Genomic DNA, 23,440 nt, shown 5'->3' on the forward strand with positions numbered 1-23,440 from the left:
AACGTACAATGACAGTCCGCCGTGCACCTGCATCCATCGAAATGCGACCGCCACGGCCGGGCTCACACCCGCGACCTTTGGGTCAGCAGCCGAGTACCTTAACCATTGATCCACCGAAATAAACAACTACAGAGAACAGTGGTCTGAAACAAAGCGAGACAGGCATGCGACTGAGTGGCAAAATATTGAACGAGATGATGCACATCTGACGTACCTGCTTTAATGGCCTATATCGACAGCTCGTTCCCCTATAACGTCGAATGAACAGAATGCTGGGGCAGTGGTCGTAGCTGGGGTGACCAGTTGTGCCAAAAAGCTGAGAAATGCAAGGAGAAAACATGCACGTTGTTTGTTAGGAGCAATGATATTTAGAACTAACAGACTTTTAAGGCAGAAAAACGAACCCTTAAATTTACACTATTGACAGGCCTCTCTTTCATGGATACTCTTTCTATTTCCAGAAGTAGCTCATGGACCCTATTTCTTATTCTTTTAGTTCTGAACACAATACACACATGATTTCGACGAATTTAGGCTGGGGACCTTGCTGGTTGTTTTTTGAGATGTCTTCTTCTTCCATAAACAAAAACATCTAGTATCGCACACTGTAGCTGTATTTTTTAGTAAAATTTATGACATTCCTGTGACGTCAATAAACATTTTTAGGCGTGTCCCTAGAAATGCTTCTCAGAAACCAGTGGTCTTCAGAATGAATTTATCCGCAGAAGCCTTCTGTATGTGATGAAAAAGCAAGGTAGGCCAAGCGGGAAGTCGCTTAATGAGACTCGTTCGCGTGAAAATAAGACTAAATTACTTAAATTTTTTATTCCTAGCTGGAAATATTATTTGTTGTTGATTCCCATATGACATCTTGTTTAGAAAGTATGTGATGACCCGCAAAGTTGGGCTCTTGTTACGTTTGTCGACTGCTGAGCCTAAGTTCGCAGAATCGAATCTCGGCCGTGGTGGCCACATTCGGGTGGACGCCAGGAGCATATCAACGAATTTATTAGAGGAGAAGGAGGCAGGGCTCATGTATACTTTATGTAAGCTCGTGCGTGCGTTTGTATGGGTGCGTGTTTACATACGCAAGCCGAATTTGAAAATTTAAGGAAAACATTTTTGAACCCCCCCTCCCCTCTGGCAACACTCCTGGTAGAGGCGAAATGCTGGAGGTCTGTGTGCTTAGATTGATCTTCACATTCCGCTGGTAGGCGAAATCTCCGGCACCTTCAACTGTAGCTTCCCCGGTAAAGATAGCGTTGTTATTGCACGTACTACCCACGCAATTATTCTAAAAGAATGGAACCCCGTCATTTCCTGGTGTTGCAGTTTTCACTGGTTCCATTTTGACTGTCCAGAATGTGGCATTTAGTAACTGCTGTTTCACGCGCATATTTGCAGAGATGTGTACCCAAGCATATCACAGATGATTCGCCACGCATCTACACGATGGGCCGCCACCTGTGGATTAACGCCGGTACCACGGCGGAGACCATCAAAATCGCCAGTGGGAGTCTGGAGCGTGCCCTAGTACTGTGCCTGGTACTCTACTACGTCAAGTACCTAGATTACCCGGAGGCGTTCTGGCGAGTCTTGTACGTGCTGCAGTCCATCCTTAATCCGAGAGATGATCCGCCCACCCCTCCGACAGGGCGTAACGGGCAGAAGTGTGAAGTGACGGAAAAAATGCGCTGCCTTGTAGATTTGCTCACCATTAAGAAAGAGACAAACGAATCAGAAAAGGAGTGACGTTCGAAAGTTTTCGAACAGAGGTGCTATGCCCACTGATGCATCCTTGGGAAAGTACCAAGGCGGAGCTTTACTAATTAATCCCTTTATAAACATGCTTATCAAAAGGGCCCTAACACAAATAATCCCTTCATCCATAGAATGTGCTCCACACAATAATGCTGCTGCTTTCATTTTAGCACATCACTTTTTGTGTGTGACAAACCGAGCAATATCTCCCGGAAGAGTAACAGTGCAATTGGCTTTTCGCTGCAGAAACCATGCCACTCACAGACGTTATAAACTGAATGCATGCGAAGGTTTTTTAAGTTTTTTTTAGAAATATTCTCAAGTATAAAATGTTAATTTTTGATGTTTAGTGCTGTCTCCATCTTTTTAATTGACAAAATGCAGATTCATCACAATCATGCTGTTAATTTTAGAGCAGCGCGAGCATTCGCATTATCGCGACGAATATTTTATTTTCGATGGCTTTTTTATTGTGCGCTGTTTGCATTGCTTACATTTACTTGACTTTTGATTTTATGCCGGCTTTGAATGTCACTGTTACGTTATTGTGCACTGCTTGTGGTCGTATATAGTTCAATGGCCCAACTTTGCGTGAGCGTGCTAAACGTCACGCTGTTCAACACACTGAGGTATCTGTATAGGTCCGGCCATAGGATTTTTCTACACCAAGTTATACGGGCTGTACTCTCGCCAAATATTCTTGTAGAGATGTAAAGTTGAAAAACCCACCTAGTTGAAAAAAAATGGGAACAAGATATAGCATGCTGTTGCAAATGACTTTATTTCAAAATAGGGCTCGTTTTTTATATACATACAGACATAGCCACAGTTACTGTTGCTCAAGAAAATAGCGACCAATCTCACGCTTATGACATCGTAAAAAATATAAAATATCGTGCTTATCATTCACGCAGGGTTACATATTTGTTATTGATGCACAGATCTCGGTTCACATTCGTAAAATACGTCTCCAAAAGTTGCCATGCCACAGTGTTCTTGGTTCTTCCAAACATGTGAATATTTGTAGGGTCCGGCCAACACATTCAGTATTCATAGTGACGTCATGGAGATTGCGGTTTCAAGATTTTTGTAAACATAGTTCGTGAATGAATTATTATGTAGGGTTTGATGTCCCCAAACGATGATATGATTATGGGAGACGTCGTTGTGGGGGGCTCCGGAAGTATCGACCACCTGGGGTTCTTTAACGTGCACCCAAATCTGAGCACATGGGCCTACAGCATTTTCGCCTCCAACTAAAATGCAGCCGCTGAAGCCTGGATTCGATCCCGCGACATGCGGGTCAGCAGCAGATTACCTTAGCCATTAGACCACCATTAGGTGGGCTAGTCTGTGAATGAGAGATGCGTTGAGCTGAAAGAGCCACACGTGGTGCGGTAGTGTGTTCGTTTGTTTCACCTCCTTTTAATGCAATTTTAATGAAGTGTGATTTTACGTCAATATCATGCTTTTCGCACGACTTGCATTTGTTGTAAAAGAAATGAATAAAGTTTTCTCTTTATTTCGGACAGAATCGTTCGTATTGTGCCACTGTTGTGCCAGCATTGGGAGAATCTTGCGGCCACGTGGTAAACGATAGCGTACCAGGTCACCAGATTGTCTACTGCTGTGTATTCTACCTATGTGATAGCAACGGCCTCTGAAAGAATATTCAGGACGATTAAGAGTGGTAATGCGTTTTCGGCTCAAGTTAACGACCACAAGTATATGCTGGAATTCCGTGCCAGCAAAGCTATCACACAGTCTTAATAACATTGCGGAACATTATGGTGTACGTATTGTGTTTTCAGCACGCTCAGAAATGGCTCACTTACGTGCGCGCGTACAGAACAAAAGTGACGATTCACGTAGCAAGAGACCTTTTTGTTTACCGCGTTGACCATAGGACTAAGTATGTCACTGACGCTTGCGCAGTAGCGTAACAATTCCCTTTCATCATGTGGTCACGTGTAGGCTATATCGTTCAAACGGGCCGTTGAAGCCGTTGAAAAGAGCGATCAAGTTCTATTAATCTTATGCTTATTCTTACGTAGAAAAGCATTGCATGGACTGTGAAAAGGAAACAGAGGTGTGTTACCCACTTCTGTAAAGAGCCAGAGTTTTGTACCATCATAAAGAGTTCAATACACAGGAGCTTTACGAGGCCTGTATTATTTTTTAAAAAAAAGGTCGGTGTGTCCGCGATCCGTTGGTGCTGCCTGTGAAGTGCAGTACCTAGAAGCTAGATTATGACGCAGTGTCATAAGCGCTTCTCTGTAGAATACTTTCTCTGTATTGTTGTTCGTATAAGCGCAGTTCAACCTTCGAAAAAATGGACATCAACCAACTAGGCCATCTTGGTACTCTACATCAATGGGAATAAAAGCAAGTTTCATTCGGGTGTGAAGCAACCTTTTGTTTAATAAGTAATATAATTTTTTTTCGAATTGTGTAGAAGCATTATAAAATTTTAAAACAAGGTTTAATTATTACAGGAATAATTTCTTTAGCGCCGTCTGATGAGGGTGCACACTCTTATTATTCGTTGCATTACACGCCCCGTCATGTGTTTTCATGTTCGGAACTGGCATGCGTTCCCTGAATTACGTTGGTGATATAGTGCCTAGAATATACTTACAAGGCACTATAGTGGTGGGAACTAAGTTCTTGCAGTGTGTGACATTTAGGTGCATTTCATCGCGGGAAAACGACTTGAGGACGTTGTCTGATCTAGCAACGGTACGATGCGGATACACATGGATTTCGTAATTTTTTGATGTGAAGATCACTTTTTTGTGCGTATATGTGTGGATTTCTATGACCTGTAATTGTGAGAATGTGACCATATTTGTTCGCGAATGCATATGATTACGCATACAGTCGATGGAAAGTTCGCGCTTGCAAGTGCTTTTTGTTTCTGAGTCACGAGCAGGTCCATTGCAAAGCGGCTGTAGTCTTAGTGTGTAACCAGCGCATACCATAATTACCAATCAAGCAATAATGAACTCGCCCAGAAACAAGCTTTGCTTTATATGTTTTTAGGGGAAGGTATATTTACCGGGGTATCCATGTCCATAGTAACGAACACGTGCTGGCAACCAAAGTGACCGTTTACTGGCTTAGTGGTTTCGCATTCGACGGCACATGCGGAAAGTGTGGGTACGATCCCAACCACGTCGGGTGCATTTTGATGGAGGCCATATAAAATAGACGCTTACGTACTCTGTGATGTCAGCTCCCGTATGAAAGACCGACACTCATAGCCACCCTGACAAGACTGATAGTGCCAGTGGCATTATGACGTTGAACTCCCTACGCGAACCTGATAGAGTCCACCCTTCCTTATGGCAAGCTTGCTGGTGTTTACTAAGGCTGATGCTGGTGATCACTAAGGATAAGTTGTCTCACCAAGCGTAAAAATTGGACATCAGTTTATCGCGGCGACGCCAATTACGTCACCTTATGGTGCCGTCATGACGTTTCAGATAGCCTAAATTCATGACGTAATCACATGACATCGCTGCTTTGTCGAAGAAGGAGCGATCGCAGAGGTAGTCCAAAAGCTCTTGAACTGCAGAACATAGCTTCTTATATATACACAAGAGGGCACTAGTGTATATGGCTCTAGTATATATGACAGCTGAAACACATTGCGCTTCTTCAAAAATGACGCCGGCTCAAGAAACACAGATTTGTCTGAACTTCGTTCTTTTGACTCCATGTGACTCTTGTGGCTTTGTCGCAAGGCAAAGTTGATTGCATGTTTATAGTGCCGCATGGTGATAGTGCCGGTTAGGATAGTGCCGGTACACTATCCTAACCTTTTACTCCTGCCAATTCAAATCTACTCGTGAAGTTCACAACGGTCCACTATTTTATCCAAAACAAAACGCAAAACAAGGATAAATATAAACACAAAGGTGCTTGAAGCCCGCCGGCACAAATGTTAACCAAATGCGCGTACTGCCCGTCATTGCCATGATGGACGTTCCCTCAAGTGAATATTGCAGGAAACTCGATGGTGCAGAAAGCTTGCAATGCTTCCACTCCTGGAAGCAGGCCGAAAAGAAGTTACATGCAGAAAACTTTCGGATGGTGCGAGGCAGGATCAATACATTGACTTAGAAGAAAAGGTGCAAAATACGACTTACGCCTCCATGTCATCTTAGACAAACTGATAAAGAATACCATGAGTTTATAGCATTTGACTGCGAGGTATACGCAACGGAAGTTCTTGCGCTGGGTGTTCCGACTGGCGATAACCGGGGTTGAGATTAAATAAGCTTTTTCTAAACGTAGTTGTGAGGGTAAACTGATTTGGTCTATACTTCATAGTAAAATGATTTCCGCTAATTTTGCTATCATTATTCATTCGAGCACCACTGCTTTTCTTTTTTTTTCAAGAATTCTTCCTCAAGTGGCATTTATCACGTGGATATAAGTAAATATTAGCTATCATTTTCTAAAGTACCCTTAAGCCACTTCGTGTTCAAATATGAGTGATCGGTTTTTTGCTCACCTTCGCTACACTTTCTAATGGAGAGAGAAGAAAGAGAAAAGCGAAGAAAAGGCAGGCAGGTTAGCCAGGTTGCAACCGGTTGGCTGCCCTACACAGGGGAAGGCGGAAATGTGAGGAAACGAAGAGAAAAGGAAAGGGAGGAAGAGTAATACGGTATCACGCACAGCAGCTGGTGCACGGCGCATGCCCAGAAAGTCCGAGTGCGAGCAGTCGCAGACTACGGTTCAACTTCGACTGTTTTAGATGAAGTGTACTGCAATCCACGATGTTAAAAAAGGCTTCCAAGGACGGGCTCCAAGGAATCGACAACTTGCAGTGCCCTAAAGGAGCTACGTCCTCCTCCCCATAGGCGTGCGTGCGAGTAGGCAAAAGTGGTGCTCTTCCCCCCCCCCCCCCCCTAATCACCTAAATAGAGGTGCAAGGTCAGTCCAACATATTGACATACTAAAGAGGGGTGGCACTGCGACGAACCTTCGCCCCCCCCCCACCCCCTTGAAGCCCCACCGCGGTGGTCTAGTTGCTAAGGTACTCGGCTGCTGACCCGCAGGTCGCGGTATCGAATCCCGGCTGCGGCGGCTGCATTTTCGATGGCGGCAGAAATGTTGTAGGCCCATGTGCTCAGATTCGGGTGCACGTTAAAGAACCTCAGGTGGTCCGAATTTCCGGAGCCCTCCACTACGGCATCTCTCATAATCATATGGTGGTTTTGGGACGTTAAACCCCACATATCCAATCAATCCCCCCCCCCCCCTTTAAGCAAGCACTGCGCATGCCTATGCTCCTCCTCCCTGTTTTATATATAGAGACGAGGACAATGACAACACGAAGTATTGAACTTAACAATATTTCGAAGTTTTCCGCTACGGAATATTATCCGCGCACGCGCAGTCCAAAACGCTCAAAGCGTTGTGAAATCAGTTTATCGCCCACTACGGCCATACGAGACAGCCTGTCGTGCTACATCACGGCGAAGCAGGGTAGGCGACGGTTCACAACAAATTAGTATTCTTTGTATGTGGACCAGTCTACGGTCTTTTATCTTAGAGGGTCACGTGAACAGACTGCTGGCGTCAGAAGTTGTGCCGAGAAGACGGCAAGCACTGGGAGTGGATTACGCGCTCGACCTTTGCATATCTTCCGACGTTGTTTAGGGGTCCATTCAAGCGGCTCATCACACGTGTCCCACGTGTAGCCCGTGTTTACGCGGTGGCGTGATTTTAAAAACTGGATGCTGACGATCGCATATGAGCCGTGTGCGTTTTGATTTTAAATGCCAACCATTTCTTTGCATGCTGCAAGCAGTTTTTGCGTCTATCTACTATCTCACGTACGGATGCTCTCGTCGTCACCCGCTTAACTTGGCGTGAACCAAAAGTAGTATGTGAGGTTAAGTTTGACGCATATGATGCGCTGGTCAAGGAAGACATGAATAATTTTCTATACCCATTTTGAAGCAGTTTTGTTCCCGTTCAGTGCAGTCTAACTGGCATTATGTTTGCAGCTGAATACGATCGGCGAAACCAATAAGTACATTGCTCGCCGTACCGTCATAATTTCCGCTTGTGCGCCATGGCATACGCACAACTCTCATACCAAACGTTTATCTAATCTAAACAAACAATTTCATTGTTCCCTAAGATGTTTGTGGAACAATAAAGTTCTGGCGAGCCCTTGACCCTCTATCTCACAACCATATTTTCTTGATTGACTCATCTGGTAATTAAATTAGTGAATGTCATTGTGCTGCTCCTTTATCAGAAACTTTTCAGTAGGTAACCATAATAATTTACCTAGTGATATTTTACTCAATTATTCACCCATGTCATCAGTGGTTGCTGAAACTCTTGGAGTTGTACGCCTCATTGAATCTCTTAAGGATGATTCGTTTTCTGGTTATGATGACATTAACAGAATGCTTGTTTGTTTTTAAATACAAGCGTTTACAGTTCCATTATACCAGCGAAAAATTTCCAGCAGTCACTGGATGCTTCTACTACTCTTAGTCATTGCAAAATCGGGAAAGTTGTTCCACTACATATATTTGCTAACAAACACTGTTAGAACGATTGTCGTCTCATTTCTTTACCTAGTATTTGTTGTAACATGTTGGAGCATATAATATTTACAAACATAGTCAATTGTTTAGCATCAAATTCATTCTTCACAACAGCACAACATGGCTTTCGTAAAACAAATTCATGTTATACACAGTAAATATCATTCACTCTTTCCTCACATCATATTCTTGATAAATCATGCCGTGCCGACTGCATTTTTGTAGATTTTTCAAAAGCTTTTGAGAATTTTTGCCTTAGACTGCTACTTTACAAACTACACCAACTAAATTTTGACGGTACCCAACTAATCTGGATTGAATGCTTTCTCACTAATGCAAAAAGCTACAATTCATCTTTTTGCGAAGTTTATTCCGGTGTTCAGCAAGGGTCTGTCTTAGGCATACTATCGTTCATCCTACATATTAAGGACCTGTCATCAGTTGTATCATCTAACAGTCACCTCTTTGCTGATGACCATGTTATTTTTCGGGAATTCACTGACTATAATAACATTAACATATTGCAGCCAGGCATTAACGCTACATGTAACTGGTGTAATAAATGTCCAATGAACCTGAACATTAAAAGTGCAAAATCATGCATGTATCCAGAACGTCCGCTACCTCACCTCTTTACTATCTTAATAACATTCCTCTGGATTCTATTCGCTGTTAGAAGTATCTTGGAGTTCACAGAAACACTAATGTGAACTGCCCACCTCATATTTATTACAGTATTAGGAACGCTAACCACATGCTCGCCTATTTACGACGTAACTTCTTTAATACACCGTATGGCTTAAAACTGCAGCTTTATAAAACACTAACACGCTCTAACCTAGAATATGCTACAGCTGTGTGGGATCACACCTATAATGACATGGTAACTTCACTCGAACTTCTTCAGAATAACTTCGTTCATTTTTTATTTTCCAATTCTAAAAGAACAGCGAGCATTTACACTCTGAAAATTTTCCTTGCACTCCATTCTTTAGGATGTCGCAGAAAAGTCTCCCACTTCACACTATTTCACAAGATGTACCATCATCCCTTTCCGCATTGCTAACTACGTTCTTCGCCCTCAGTGTATTATCCTGCCGCATTGATCACCATCACAAAGTAAGCATCCCTTTATGCACCACAATATTTTTATTCATTTTTTGTCATATATCGGAGAACTGGAACAGACTTACCGGTGACATAATTGTTATTAGAGATAACTTGTTCTGTTATGCAGTAGCTAACAATGGTTAATACTTTTGTGCAATAGCTAACATTATATCATTACGTTCTGTGCTGTATTAGGAAACATGTGTTATTATATAAATGTATTAGCAAACATTGTATCTATTACAGATTTAGTTTTACAATCTCACCACATTCACCGCTTTTTGCTCAGTTACATTTTTTTTAATAAACCACCCCCTTCTGTAATGCCATTGGGCTGTGAGGGTAAAATAAATAAAGAATAATAAAGAAAGAAATTTCGCAACCCCATCGCATGCGTCGTCAAGCACTTTCCGTCGAACAGTGGCATATTCCCGTGGGCGAGGATGTGTTCCTAGTATGTGGGTATGTGCCAAAGGTGATTGACACTTTGGTATCTACTCAGGAAGCGTAAGAACACACATGGGTATTTGACCGCTTGAGTGTTATAAAGCGCTGACGTCAGTGACGTTCACCCGACGAATGCAAAGAACAAATGCCGGGGTACCAGCAGGAATCAAACCCCAGCATTCTGCGTAGCAATAAAGTATTCTACGCCAGGTCTGGAAACTACCTATCGAATAGACCCTATACTCTTCATGAAACGTCAATTGTGGTCGCAGTGCTGGCTACATAAACTTATAAAGATTACACACCTATTCTTGTGATACAGCCGTAACTTCGCATTTACGTCAATTCTAGCTATAGGTGCAATCCACTGAAATTGATTTATGTAGCAGTATCCAGGGCTATCATCCTCGGCAGCCCCAGTGCTTTATATCAGCTTATCGCTTATGGTATTGCTAATACTCAAGTTCCTGCTGAGATCGTGCCGCAAGTTCAAAAAAGGGGTAATATAAAGATTAGCAGCCAACAACATCTGTAGGAAAAATAAAGCGCCATTTCATAACCTGTCGCTCACTAAAAATTACAACATGGTCACTTTCCCCCCACATTCTTCGCATAACGTCAATTCCCAAGGTGCATGGAATCTGCCGAATTTTGTTGTTATCACTGAAGAACTGCTGACTGTAATTGATACTTGCGAGCAACGCCAACTGCCCGAGAATGTGACCGTGATTCACAGTATTATACCTCGCTCCTGTGCTGCCACGGAAACATTCGAAATCACTGGTCTTGCTCGTGACAAAAAGACGTCGTTCTGACCATTTCGCACGTGTGCGGCAGCCTGGGATGTGCGCAACGGCGGCCGAGTGACTGATTTCGCCCAAATGTGAATGTCGACGGGTGGACACATACTAGGTAATTCGTGCCGCCCTGCTTCTGTTCGCCGTTGCAGCCACGAAGATGGACAGCAGTGACGATGGCGACGACGAAATTCACACCTACCCGTGCAGGCGTAAAGATGTTCGCCGAAAGTTGAAAAAGCTGGACGAACTAGTCAAGAAGCTCACCGACGATGACCTGAAGCAACTGCTGGATAAGAATATGCTACATCTTCCGGGCGTTTCGGATGGGAGAGAGGCAATAATGGCAGCACTTAGGAGGACTGACCCTGCCTTTGTAACCTACACTGAAGCCGAGTATATGGAAGGCGTAATAGAAGAACTGCTGATGGGTAAGGAGTAACGAGTTTTTTTTTTCTAACAACCGTACTGTCTCAGCTGAACTTGTTTAACGTAATCTATTGTCTGTGCGAATGTTTTCGCCACTGTTCGAAACTTGAACTTCGTGAAACCTGCTAGAATTGTTTTACATGTTAGCGATAAAGTTGACGAATCTATAGCGAGCATCCTTATTAGTCGTAGGCGTTCGTTACAGTGAAACAGTGGCTAATATGCTCTGCTGCTGACCGGAAGGTCGCTGGTTCGATCCTGACCGTGGCGGTCATCCAATATGCCACCAACAAGCCGGACAAGGTATCACACTTGAATAAGGAAGTGCTTTAGGAAATTAGTTGCGTTGTGCGTGTCTATTTTCCGCGTATGCTTGTTTCCGACGCCCGTCCTAGTGCTATCTCAATCTCAATCTATGATGTCGCGATCCTTCCTCCGAAAATTTTGTGCGTATATTCGGGCGCACAAATGCATGCGTGAATATACATATAGGATGGGTGCACCTAACCAAAACAAAAATTTCACTTCCCCATTGTCACTGACGCACGTTTCTACCGCTTGAACTGTTGCAGTTAAACGTGAAATATGTTTATTATGAATGGTGTTTATGCCTGCGTTTGCTCTGAGGTGTCCACCGACAGTGCTGTGCTATTAGGCGTGGTGCGCTAACTGTTTAGGTTCGTCTGCTCGCAAAAATTTTTGAAGAACTGCAAAGCGAATGTTTCGGCTTTTGGAGCGTCGTTCCACACCCGGCCGCACCACTTGGTTCTTTTTCGACACAGTGCAGTGCAACTTATGCAGGAACAGCCTTGTTCCCGAGCGTTGCATTTATCCCCATTTTATAGAATTAACAACCGCTGACTTCCAGGAAACCTGATGTGTTTATTTAAATAATAATTTACTTTGATTAGTTATGAAGTTTGATTATGAAAGAGTACCTTCACGGGAGTCGTACGGCTTATATTTTTTTTTTGGAAGGGGGGGGGGGGTTCATTATTCTGTACGTACGTTGGCGCGTGCGTAGCGTGCGTGTATATATAGTAAGGCCGTGCTTGGGTAGCATGCGCGCATACATTTGCTTTGAATACATGTACTAACAACACGAACAAGCGAATATTCGGAAGAATATTTGATTGATATGTGGGGTTTGGCGTCCCTGAAACCACCATATGATTACGAGAGACGGCGTAGCAGAGGTCTCCGGAAATTTTGACCACCTGGGGTTTTTTAACGTGCACCGAAATCTTAGAACACGGGCCAACGCAATTTTCGCCTCCATCAAAAACAGTGGCTGCAGCCTGTATTCGATTCCGTGACTTGCGGGTCAGCAGCCGAGTACCTTAGTCACTAGACCACCGCGGCGGGGCTGAGTATTCGGAAGCATAGGACATCGTTTATTAGAAACCTAATGACATCAGCGAACGAAAAAAAAACTATTACAAACAAAATTACGATTTATTTTACCATAATATACACTGACCCAGACTTAGCTTTGTTCTGTAATCAAGTGAAAACCATGCGTATTCATCTTACGATGGTACATCGGAACTCAATGTGATACATGCAATTGGTAATACGAGGTGCTACGCAGAGTTATTGAAAAATGGTTAAGACCTTTCGAAGAGGCTCGAATGCTATCGGAGAAGAGATTTCACATTTAGAACTTTGCCACACATGAGTGGTTACGTTCTTCGGCCTCAGTTTTTTTTTTTTGGACAGCCGAAGAAGCTCAATTCCGTTCGCCGAAAAGACTCGCTGTTTGCACACACAGTGCAACTATTTGCGCTGTTTCGGCAGTAAATTTCTTTATGTTTGGATGTAAAAATATTGCGAAAATACAAATACGGAAGAAGAGACAAGGCGCTGAACTCGCAAATAAATTTTATTAGAAGGAAAACACACGTTTATCACGCAGAGGACCTAGTCACATGGCGCACCATGGCGACTGCGCAGCTGAGCAAAGTACAAAGTAGAGTCTAATCACAAAGAAAATGGACACGTGTGCTAATACTAAAAAAAAAGAAAGGAAAAATGATCACACCTACTTGCAAAAAGATGTGTGGCAGTCGAGCATACTAGAAATTATTTTAACCTGACAGCGTTGAACCCAGGTATCTAACCACTTTCTCTTCATTTGTGTGTATTTTTGCGCTATTTTTACATCCAAGCATGAACCACCAACTATCGCATCTTTCGCTTCTAGTCCTTTAAGCAGATGAGAATGAGGCTGCCCATGGCGAGCACAATTTCGCCTTCGACAAGGTGGTGGTGGTGGTGGTGAAAAACATTTATTTACAAAAGAGAGGTGTAGGACCTCTGTAGAGGCCCCTACAGACTAGGTGGAGTCTCTATTCCGGGACCCCATTGGTTAAAGCCGCCGTCTTGGCTCTCTGGACCAAGGCCTGCTGGGCCTGAAGGTCTGAGCAGCCGAGCAGGGCCGCCTCCCAGTCCTCTCGCCTAGGGTTTGGGTTAGGAGTAATGGCTGCGTTAGCTTGGCAGGCCCACACCATGTGGTAGGTGTCTGCCACCTCCCCACAGTGCTGGCACTGTCCTGTGACCGTAGGGTCGAAATGTTTGACTATGGCAGGACATAGCAATGTATTCGTCTGGAGGCGAAGCAAAATGCGCTCCTCTGCTTTCTTCAACCCCCGTGCGGGGGGAGGGTAGCGGCGATGACTTTCCCGATAATAATAAAGAATTTCCTTATATCGGAGGAGAGGGTAACCCTCCTCATCGGTCTCCATCGGCATTGACGAAGGTAGCCCGGAAATGAGCGCTCGGGCAGCCGCATCTGCAGCCTCATTTCCCCGCAATCCCTGATGGCCCGGTGTCCATATAATGCGTTTCGGATGAGGGTCCGTGTCTCTTATGCAGTTGCGCAGTATTGTCTCGGCTAACGGTGATATGTACCCGGCTGTATAATTACGACACGCTCGGCGCGAATCCGTGATAATATATCGGGAATTACTGTGAGAGGCCGCAAGGGCAATGGCGACCTCCTCAGCCTGTGTTACAGAATACGCCCTAAAGGTTAGCCCATCCACCTGTGTGCCCTCGTGAATAGCAGCCGCCGTGTACCACCCCTTGGAGGTGGGGCCAGCAACGTCCACGTAGTACACACCTGGCTTCTGTCCAAATTGTCGTTCCAGCGCCCGAGCGCGTGCGTCACGTCGCGCTGTGTGTTCATCTCTGTCCATTTTAGTGGGTAAGCGACGCGATTCAACGCCACAATCAAGACTTCAGCACAGTACCCAGAAAAAGTGCCGCGTTGACCCGGTTAGGCGTAGCCATCTTTGTTTTTCCACCAGTGTTTTTTTCAGCACACGTAGCGTTTTATGTAATTGCGAAAAGTAGCAACTTTGGGAAATATAACTTAGCAAGGTGCTTGTTTGGGCTAGTTGGTACTCAAATAAACTGTTTAGTAGCGCAAGCTTCAAGGACGACAGATAAAGAAGGCGACATATAAGCACGGAACTTCCAACTGAAACCTATTGAAGAAACACATGAAAAATATATAGCAAACCACACGCCTGCGCAACTTCACAACCACGAAACCACGCATGACCCAAAGTGATAAGCTTCACCTCAAGAGAAGTTAATCCGAAAATCAGGATAATGAAATGAAAGCTAGGAAATCTCGAGGCACCATGAGGATGTATGCACCTATAAGAGAGGCATCTTTTGATAGTGCAATTCAAGGTACGCTGGCAATCATGTTTGGTCATTTCTGCTGCTTCTATTATTACTCGCGTTATCTCGTCGGCATGAGTGAAAAGTACTGCACATTTTTCGAATTTTGTTCAACAGTCACAGCTGCGGTAGTGCGTCACCACGTGACCTTGCAGACCTCCCCGGACATTGTAAGCGTGCTAACTGAGACGACCGTTTAAGCAGCGCCCGGTGGGCCCCACATAACTGCAGCCACATGTTAAAGGAAACGAATGAACAGCGGAGTCTCTACACTCTGCGCAGCGCATAAGATGCTTCCTAGAGCACGTTCGCTGTTCCTTAGCCGTTGGGCGGGTCATTTTGCAAAGGTTTGAGAATTTCTTGGGTGCGGACATGAAGACCTTTGATTGATTGATATGTGGGGTTTAACGTCCCAAAACCACTATATGATTATGAGAGACGCCGTAGTGGGGGGCTCCGGAAATTTCGACCACCTGGGGTTCCTTAACGTGCACCCAAATATGATCACACGGGCCTTTAACATTTCCGCCTCCATCGGAAATGCAGCCGCCGTAGCCGGGATTTGAACCCGCGCCCTGCGGGTCAGCAGCCGAGTACCTTAGCCACCAGACCACCGCGGCCCCCGCAGGGGCGCCTGCGCAAGTAGGCGTTTGGTGTGTAGCGACACCACGGACCCGAGCTAACGGGGGAGCTTCGGCTCCCTCCCACGCCTAGCCGTGCGTGGCTTTGCCGTGCCCGGGGAAAAGGGGATCCTGGGGGTTGAGCTGACGCTGGGTGATTGGACCTTTAAGGCCCCCCGGCAGAGGCAACACACCCCTTTGGCCCCGGCTTCACGTAGACGGCACCCCTGGGCTGACCCACCCAGGGGAAATCGGCAGTCGCCTTTTCCTGTCTCCCCCTCACATCTTCGTCTTTTCTCTTACTTTAAATCTTTCCTGTCCTCTACTCTCTTCCGTTGACTTCCGTGTTTCCTGGCGGCAAGGGTTAACCCTGTGTGGCTATCCTACCTTGGATACACCATATTCGGTTATAGTGGTGGTGTACAGCTGGCGTCTGCAGGGCCTGTGCTTCCAGACCCTGCAGCGTCCCCTTGTAGGACTCCATGGTGGGTGGCTGGCACCGCTGCCGAAAAGAAACCTTTTCTTATGGCTAGTTCCTTCCCCCCACTCCCTGATCGCCCTCAGAAAAGAGGGCGCACCGATGAAGTCTTCCAGTTTTATGGTCACCAGAGAGTATCCTTTCCCCGATTTCACGTTGTCCACGCTGACACACCCGGCAAACCAGTGAGAACAATTTCACCTTTTTTTGTTTCGAAGTCTTTGACAGAAATCTTTGGCCCAGGATATAAAGCTTCGAGAATGGCAAGTGGTGACCTCCTGTTGGAGCTCCGCGACCAGAAACAATATGAAAAATTGCCTAACCTAAACAAATTTGCAGATACCAAATTAATAGTAACCCCACACCGAACCATGAACACCACCCGTGGCGTTGTCTCAGATGATGACCTGTTGGGGCTGACGGAGGCTGAACTCCTGGAAGGTTTTAGCGAACAGAATGTCATCAATGTGAAACGAATTAGGATGAGGCGCGATGGCAAAGAAATCCAGACTAAGCACTTAATACTTACTTTCAATTCAAGTGTACTGCCCGACTCTGTTGAGGCAGGGTACATCAAGCTTCGAGTGAGGCCATATATACCGAACCCTCTCAGATGTTTTAAATGCCAGCGGTTCGGCCACAGTTCTCAGAACTGCCGAGGCCGCCTAACTTGTGCGAAATGCAGTGCTGATGAACACACATCTGATGCTTGTGAAAACTCTCCTCACTGTGTGAACCGTAACGGGGAGCATGCCGCATACTCACGGTCATGCCCCAGCTGGAAAAAAGAAAAGGAAATTGTCACGATTAAAGTAAAACAAAACATTTCATTTAGGGAGGCACGAAGGCAGGTGTCCTACCTGCCAGAAACCAGCTTTGCCGAAGTGGCGCGTCAGGGGGCAGCGCCACGACGGCCCCCGGCGCCTGTCTGGCACACGTGTAGTGAGCCAGCGGTGACGCCATCCGACCCCACGGCGGTTGCAGCCACTGCTGCTCCGCCATCGAAGAAGGACCCACCAACCTCCGGGCTGGGGGCCGCGAAGGCCTTGTCTTTAGAGGCGAGGCCCTCAAAACAACCGCAGCGCTCGCAAGAGCGCTTGTCCAGTGCCTCGCTAGAGGCAATGGACACAACTTCGAGCGTGAGGGCGCAGCAAGCGCCTAAGGATCGGCGCGACTCCGTCGACCGATCCAAAAAAGAAAAATCTCGTGTCACGGCCCCTGGAAAGGGTCCGTGAGCTAATTTTCTATCCTTGAGCACACAGCACAAAATACATCTAAAATGGACACGCAGATTTTACAGTGGAATGTGAGAGGACTTCTCCATAACCTCGATGATATTAGAGAACTCCTTAATAAACATACTCCAAAGGTGCTGTGTGTTCAGGAAACACATCTCAAGTCCACACAAACAAATTTTCTAAAGCAATATGCTATCTTCCGCAAAGACAGTGACGACGCTGCCGCCTCGCCGGGCGGTGTCGCTATAATAGTTGATAAAGGTGTTGCCTGTAAGCAATTAAACCTCCGAACTTCTCTTGAGGCAGTTGCTGTCCGAGCAGTGCTGTTCGGGAAGCTACTAACAATTACTTCTATCTACCTTCCTCCGTGCTATCAACTTTCAAAGACAGAATTTCAAAGCTTCATTGATGAACTTCCTCCGCCATATATAGTCGTTGGTGATCTAAATGCACATAATCCTTTATGGGGCGACTCCCGTTTGGATGCACGAGGACGCCTAATAGAACACTTTCTGTTTTCGTCAGGTGCATGTTTACTTAACAAAAAAGAATCAACATATTATAGCACTACGCACAACACATACTCTTCTATAGACCTGAGTATTGTCTCGAGTACACTAATTCCTTATCTGGAGTGGTCTGTTCTCAAGAACCCCTTTGGGAGTGACCACTTCCCGATAATGTTAAAGTTAACAAAAGAAGATACATGCTCGCCTGACTTTCCTCGCTGGAACACCAAGTCAGCCAACTGGGAACTGTTTCGAGAAATTACATTTTTAGACGGAGATGAGATTGCTGATTTTAATATAGACGATGCTGTAGCATTCCTAATAGGTTTTATTATTGACGCTGCAGTGAAATGTATCAAGCAAACCAACGGAATGACCAATAAACGTCGCATTCCATGGTGGAACGACGATTGTCGGAAAGCGCGCAATAGACAAAATAAAGCTTGGAGACTACTCCGAAATTACCCAACAGCTGAAAACCTCAACAATTTCAAACTGGTTAAGTCCCAAGCCAGAAGAACGCGTCGTCTTGCAAAGAAAGAAATTTGGAATAGGTACACCTCCGGTATAAATTCTTACTCCGACGAAACGAAGGTTTGAAATAGGGTAAACAAGTTAATGGGTCGGGAGACACACCCCCTACCTTTGGTAAGTAGCCGAGGGGAGAGCCTGGAGGAGCAGGCGGACTGCCTAGGCGAACACTTTGAATACGTCTCAAGTGCATCAAACTATACAGAAACGTTCTTAAAATTCAACGAACGCGAAGAGCGACAGCCCCTTAAATGTAAACGTCCATCCAGTGAGTCTTACAACTGCCCATTTACATTAGCTGAACTTAAGGCATTTCTTGCGTGCTGCAACAACTCAGCGCCAGGTGTTGATCGTATAACAAACGAAATGGTCAAGTACCTTCACCCCGAAGCACTAAAAACACTCCTAACTCTCTTTAATAACATGTGGGCAGTTGGGTATATTCCATTGTCATGGAAAGAAGCTATAGTCATCCCAGTACTTAAACAAGGCAAAGATCCGTCTTTGGCCGCCAGCTACAGGCCAATAGCGCTAACAAGCTGTCTATGCAAACTATATGAGAAAATGACAAACCGGCGCTTAATCCACTTTTTAGAAAGTAACAGTATACTAGACCCCCTTCAGTGTGGTTTCAGAGAGGGGAGGTCGACAACAGACCACCTTGTTCGCATAGAGACATACATCAGAGATGCATTTATTCATAGGCAGTTTGTACTTTCCGTATTCCTAGACTTAGAGAAGGCGTATGACACCACATGGCGATTTGGGATTCTCCGCGATCTTGTCACCATGGGCATCCGTGGGAACATGCTAAACACAATTAAAAGTTACCTGTCTAACCGAACCTTTCGCGTAAAAGTGGGAAATGCTCTCTCTAGAACTTTTACCCAAGAGACTGCTGTTCCGCAAGGTGGCGTGCTTAGTTGCACACTCTTTCTTGTAAAAATGAACTCCCTGCAGTCAGTCATTCCAAGTGAGATGTTTTATTCCGTGTATGTTGATGATGTGCAGATGAGTTTCAAATCATGCAATATGTCTGTCTGCGAACGACAAGTGCAGCTTAGAATGAATAAATTCTCTAAATGGGCGGATGAAAACGGTTTTAAAATAAACACGAAGAAAAGTACTTGCATACTTTTCTCCAACAAACGAGGGGTAATGCCACAACCAAATGTTGCGATCAAAGGAGACCAACTCTCTGTAAGCAGCGAGCATAAATTCCTGGGAACCACTTTAGATTCTAAACTTACGTTTATTCCCCATATCAAATATGTCAAAATGAAATGTTTGAAAGCGATGAACGTCCTAAAACTCTTGTCACGTACAACATGGGGTAGTGATTGAAAGTGCCTCTTGAAGTTATACAAAAGCCTTGTCGGGTCGCGCCTTGATTATGCCTCTATAATTTATCATTCCGCAACGCCAAGTGCATTAAAAATCCTAGACCCCGTTCACTATCTGGGTATCCGACTTGCAACCGGTGCTTTCAGGACAAGCCCGATCCAGAGCCTCTATGTAGAGTCGAATCAGTGGTCACTTCACCTGCAGCGATCCTATAGCAGTTTCACATATTTTATAAAGGTACGTGCAAACATCAAGCATCCATCTTATTCAACTATAAACGATATGACCGCTGCCACCCTCTTCCATAATCGACCCACAGTGAGAAAGCCGTTCTCCTTGCGTGTGAGAAACTTATGTGAGGAAATGGGTGTTCCGCTGCTGGAACTCTGTCCTACGCCCACAGGGATACTTTTACCGCCGTGGCAGTGGCAGCTTATACACTGTGACACCTCATTTGTTGAGATCACTAAACACATACCAGAAGCACATATTAAAATGCATTTCCGAGAACTCCAGTCCAACTACTCATGCGTAGAGTTTTATACTGACGCTTCTAAGTCGCATGCAGGGGTGGCTTATGCAGCCGTTGGACCATACTTTTCGGAATCCGGCGTGCGGCACCCAGAAACAAGTATATTTACGGCTGAGGGTTATGCACTATTGTCCGCTGTGAAGCATATACGGAAATCAAACATACAAAAATCAATTATATTCACAGGCTCGTTAAGCGTCGTAAATGCATTAAGATCCGTTTTCAGATTCAGAAATCCGATGATAATTGAGCTATATTCCGTTCTGTGTACAGCGTATATGTCCAACCAGCATATTACTATTTGCTGAGTACCTGGCCATAGAAGTATCGAAGGCAATGTGTTAGCTGACCAAATGGCCACGTCAATTAGAATGCGCGCTATTAACCCCACCGCTACTGTCCCTGCAACAGATCTAAAACCCTTTCTACGAAAGAAACTGCGAAACCACTGGCAACGCTTGTGGGACACAGAAACAAATAATAAGCTTCATTTGATTAAGCCGCGGTTGGGTTACTGGCCCTCCGCTACAAGAACACGGCGAACTGATGTCCTATTCTGTCGCCTCAGAATAGGACACACTTATGGTACTCATAACTTTCTTCTGACTGGCGATGAACCTCCTACTTGTGGTAGATGTGGTGACAGGCTAACCGTCCTCCACGTCCTCTTGGAGTGTGCGGAAGCTGAAAGGGAGAGAAAGAAATATTTTGCTTTAGCATACCGCTATAATCTTCCTTTACACCCGATTATGTTTCTCGGTGAAGAGCCGCTTTTTAATACAAAATCAGTTTTAAGCTTTTTAAAGGAAGTAGTACTGAATGTGTTTAGTCCAACATTGAATGTTTTTAGCCCAACAGGTTCATAGCACATCCTCTGTTCAGAGGATGCTGCTGTGATAGCAGATTTCAATGAGCCCAGGCCTCCATGCTCTTGTTTTAAGGGCTCTGTCGAGGCACTGGTGCTCCATGCCAAGTTTTTATTTGACATACTTATCACTTTTAAATTATCATTTACTTATCATTTATCAATTACTTATCATTTTATGTCTCCATAGCTCACATCATTTGTCATTGCCATAATTTTACCATATGTATATTTTTACACACCTACAGCGACTGTTTTTTAGGCCCATTTACAGCCACGTCACATTTGTTTTATCTACACTGCACATCCCACAATTCATTATCATCGCTCTGGCGCTCTTTGGCCATATCTGGCCCTTGCGCCAATAAACACCACTAATCATCAGACCACCGCGGCAGGGTGGACGTGAAGACCTTTACATTGGCGTTTTGCCCCATATTCTTGAAATTATGGAAGACTCGGAAGATATAAAGAACTATGGCAAACCTTTTGTTTTGACTTGGCGTAGCTCCCTCTGTAGGTTGTCTTAGCTTTGGCCTACCGACACCTATTACTTTCTCAATCTTGCGATGCAAGAACTCTTCCACCCTGTAATTACTTCTTGTGAGTATTCAGCATCATTTAAGCTTCTTCATTTTCACTCGAAAACATTCGTCGATCAGATTCGGGCAAGATTTCTTCAACGTACTTCTAAGACATATTTCAATGATAGCCCTTTCGGCTAATTTTGTGAGCACAGATCGCAACGGTAGCAGAGGCTTCAAGCCCCTGGGTTCCACATGCAGCGAACCTCAGCTGCAAACGTAACTTTCAAATCTAAAAACTTGATTTCACTATTGTGTGGCTACTCGTGCCTTATAATAAGGGGCTGCAATTCTTGTGAAAAAATGGGTAGGACGAAGGAAACCATTTCTTCAAGGCTCTCATCACTTGGTTCATAGAGTATAAGGTAATTTTCAACCAAACATATGATTTTTAACACCCCTGCATTTTTAACTTTCTGTGACATATGACTATCGATGCTGACCAAAAACAACTAACTCAGAATGGGGGCGCCACGTGAACGAATGCTCACTTCCTCTTGGGGCACTTGGTAGGACCATTCAGCAAAAGTGAAGGTGAGTTACAGTGCTAAAAGCTTTAAAAAAAACCTCAGCAGACATAAAAACCTTATTCTGAGAGTCGATAACACCAAGCTGATCAATGCACTGTTCAATAGATTTTAAAATATCTTGCTGGTGGATATAATGATGACGGTCTTTATAGTGCACTGAAAATCGTGTCAACATTCATTCTGTGATTCTGCTGAAAATACGTCACCCCTGCTTTTGAGTTTTCTGTGTGGAACAGATCATCGAGACCCATTCCACACCCAACCAACAGCTCTAGGGAATGCCCAGAAACACGAAGAGAGTTCTGCGGTACCGGTGAGGACTCGCTGGGTTCATTGGCTTACCACTAGCTGCTCTACTTTCGGAATCGGGAGGCCATGCTTCTCCACTCTTTCACAGGCCCTCCGGTCAGTCATTGACTGGATCTCGAGTTCGGTGTTTATGATGGCTTCTTCTCAGCGTAACGTTTCGCCTAGCGCAAGACACTGCCAGAGAAAATGAGTATAAGTGCTAAACGTCTCTCGGCAATCAGGGCACTGGAACAAAATTTAAAAAAATTGCAATGAACGCCTTCACAGTGTTGGTGTTGGGTGCTACGTTGTTAGCCCTTGTCGTACTTTCCTTTTCACTGATAGTGGACGTCACCATTGTCTGATATCTGACGAGTATACATATCACTTACCTAGCACTTCAGTGCCGGCGAAATTTGTGAGAAAAAAATATGCGGGCATTTGTTTAATATAGCAAAATAGCCATTTGGGCTAGTTGAGAGATGTGCATTATGAAAGATAGAAGTGGGGCGCAGTACGAAACAAGAACTGGAAGAGGAAAGAACAACACAAGCACACACTCGCAACTGAAAGTTTATTCAAGGTACAGCACATATATAGCTTACGAAAATCACATGGTACAAGTTATCTCACCTAAGAAAAACGAAATAACTATCGCCATTCCGCAAACAATCGTCAAATATCAACAAAGCGCATGCGCCTGAACAGGAAATATTAGAAAATAACGCAGGCTGATCAAATAACCAAACGATTAGTGCAGCGATTAGTGCAAACGCAAAAGAAAGGTTAAGATTATTTTTCTACATGTTCACCATTATAATGTGTGTGAATTCGAGGTAGTATGTTACATGGGTGTGCAAACTAAATATGGAAGAAAGCAACCCCAATGATTTCGCGATTTTTGTTTTGAGAATTAATTGTCGATCAGCACAAGGATTCTGCAGCTAAGGCCTCTGCGACTAAGCAATATGAGGTGGAGAACTCTACTGATGAGGACTATGCAGATGAGGATGAGGATTCTGTAGATGAGAACTCTAGATGAGGACTATACAACGGATGAAGAATTTACGGTTAAGGATTCCTCGCCTGAGGACTCTGTACAAGAGCAAACT

General features: G+C 44.7%; 1 protein-coding gene across 3 annotated transcripts in view; it reads left to right on the top strand.

Annotated features, from left to right (window-relative positions):
* LOC119185561 (uncharacterized) overlaps positions 1-23,440 on the top strand; it is a 70,037-nt gene that overhangs the window by 27,665 nt on the left and 18,932 nt on the right. Inside the window, exon 10 of one of the 3 annotated variants that reach the window (XM_075895585.1) lies at positions 10,843-11,069. In XM_075895585.1, the coding sequence (XP_075751700.1) occupies positions 10,843-10,926 (84 nt within the window). In that variant the 3' untranslated portion in view covers positions 10,927-11,069. Of the gene's footprint in view, positions 1-1,404; positions 2,918-10,842; positions 11,122-23,440 lie in introns of those variants that run through there. The other 2 variants (XM_075895583.1, XM_075895586.1) reach the window with 2 other exon arrangements.

This window comes from Rhipicephalus microplus, chromosome 5, assembly GCF_043290135.1.
Source record: "Rhipicephalus microplus isolate Deutch F79 chromosome 5, USDA_Rmic, whole genome shotgun sequence".
NCBI classification, from domain to species: Eukaryota; Metazoa; Arthropoda; class Arachnida; order Ixodida; family Ixodidae; genus Rhipicephalus; species Rhipicephalus microplus.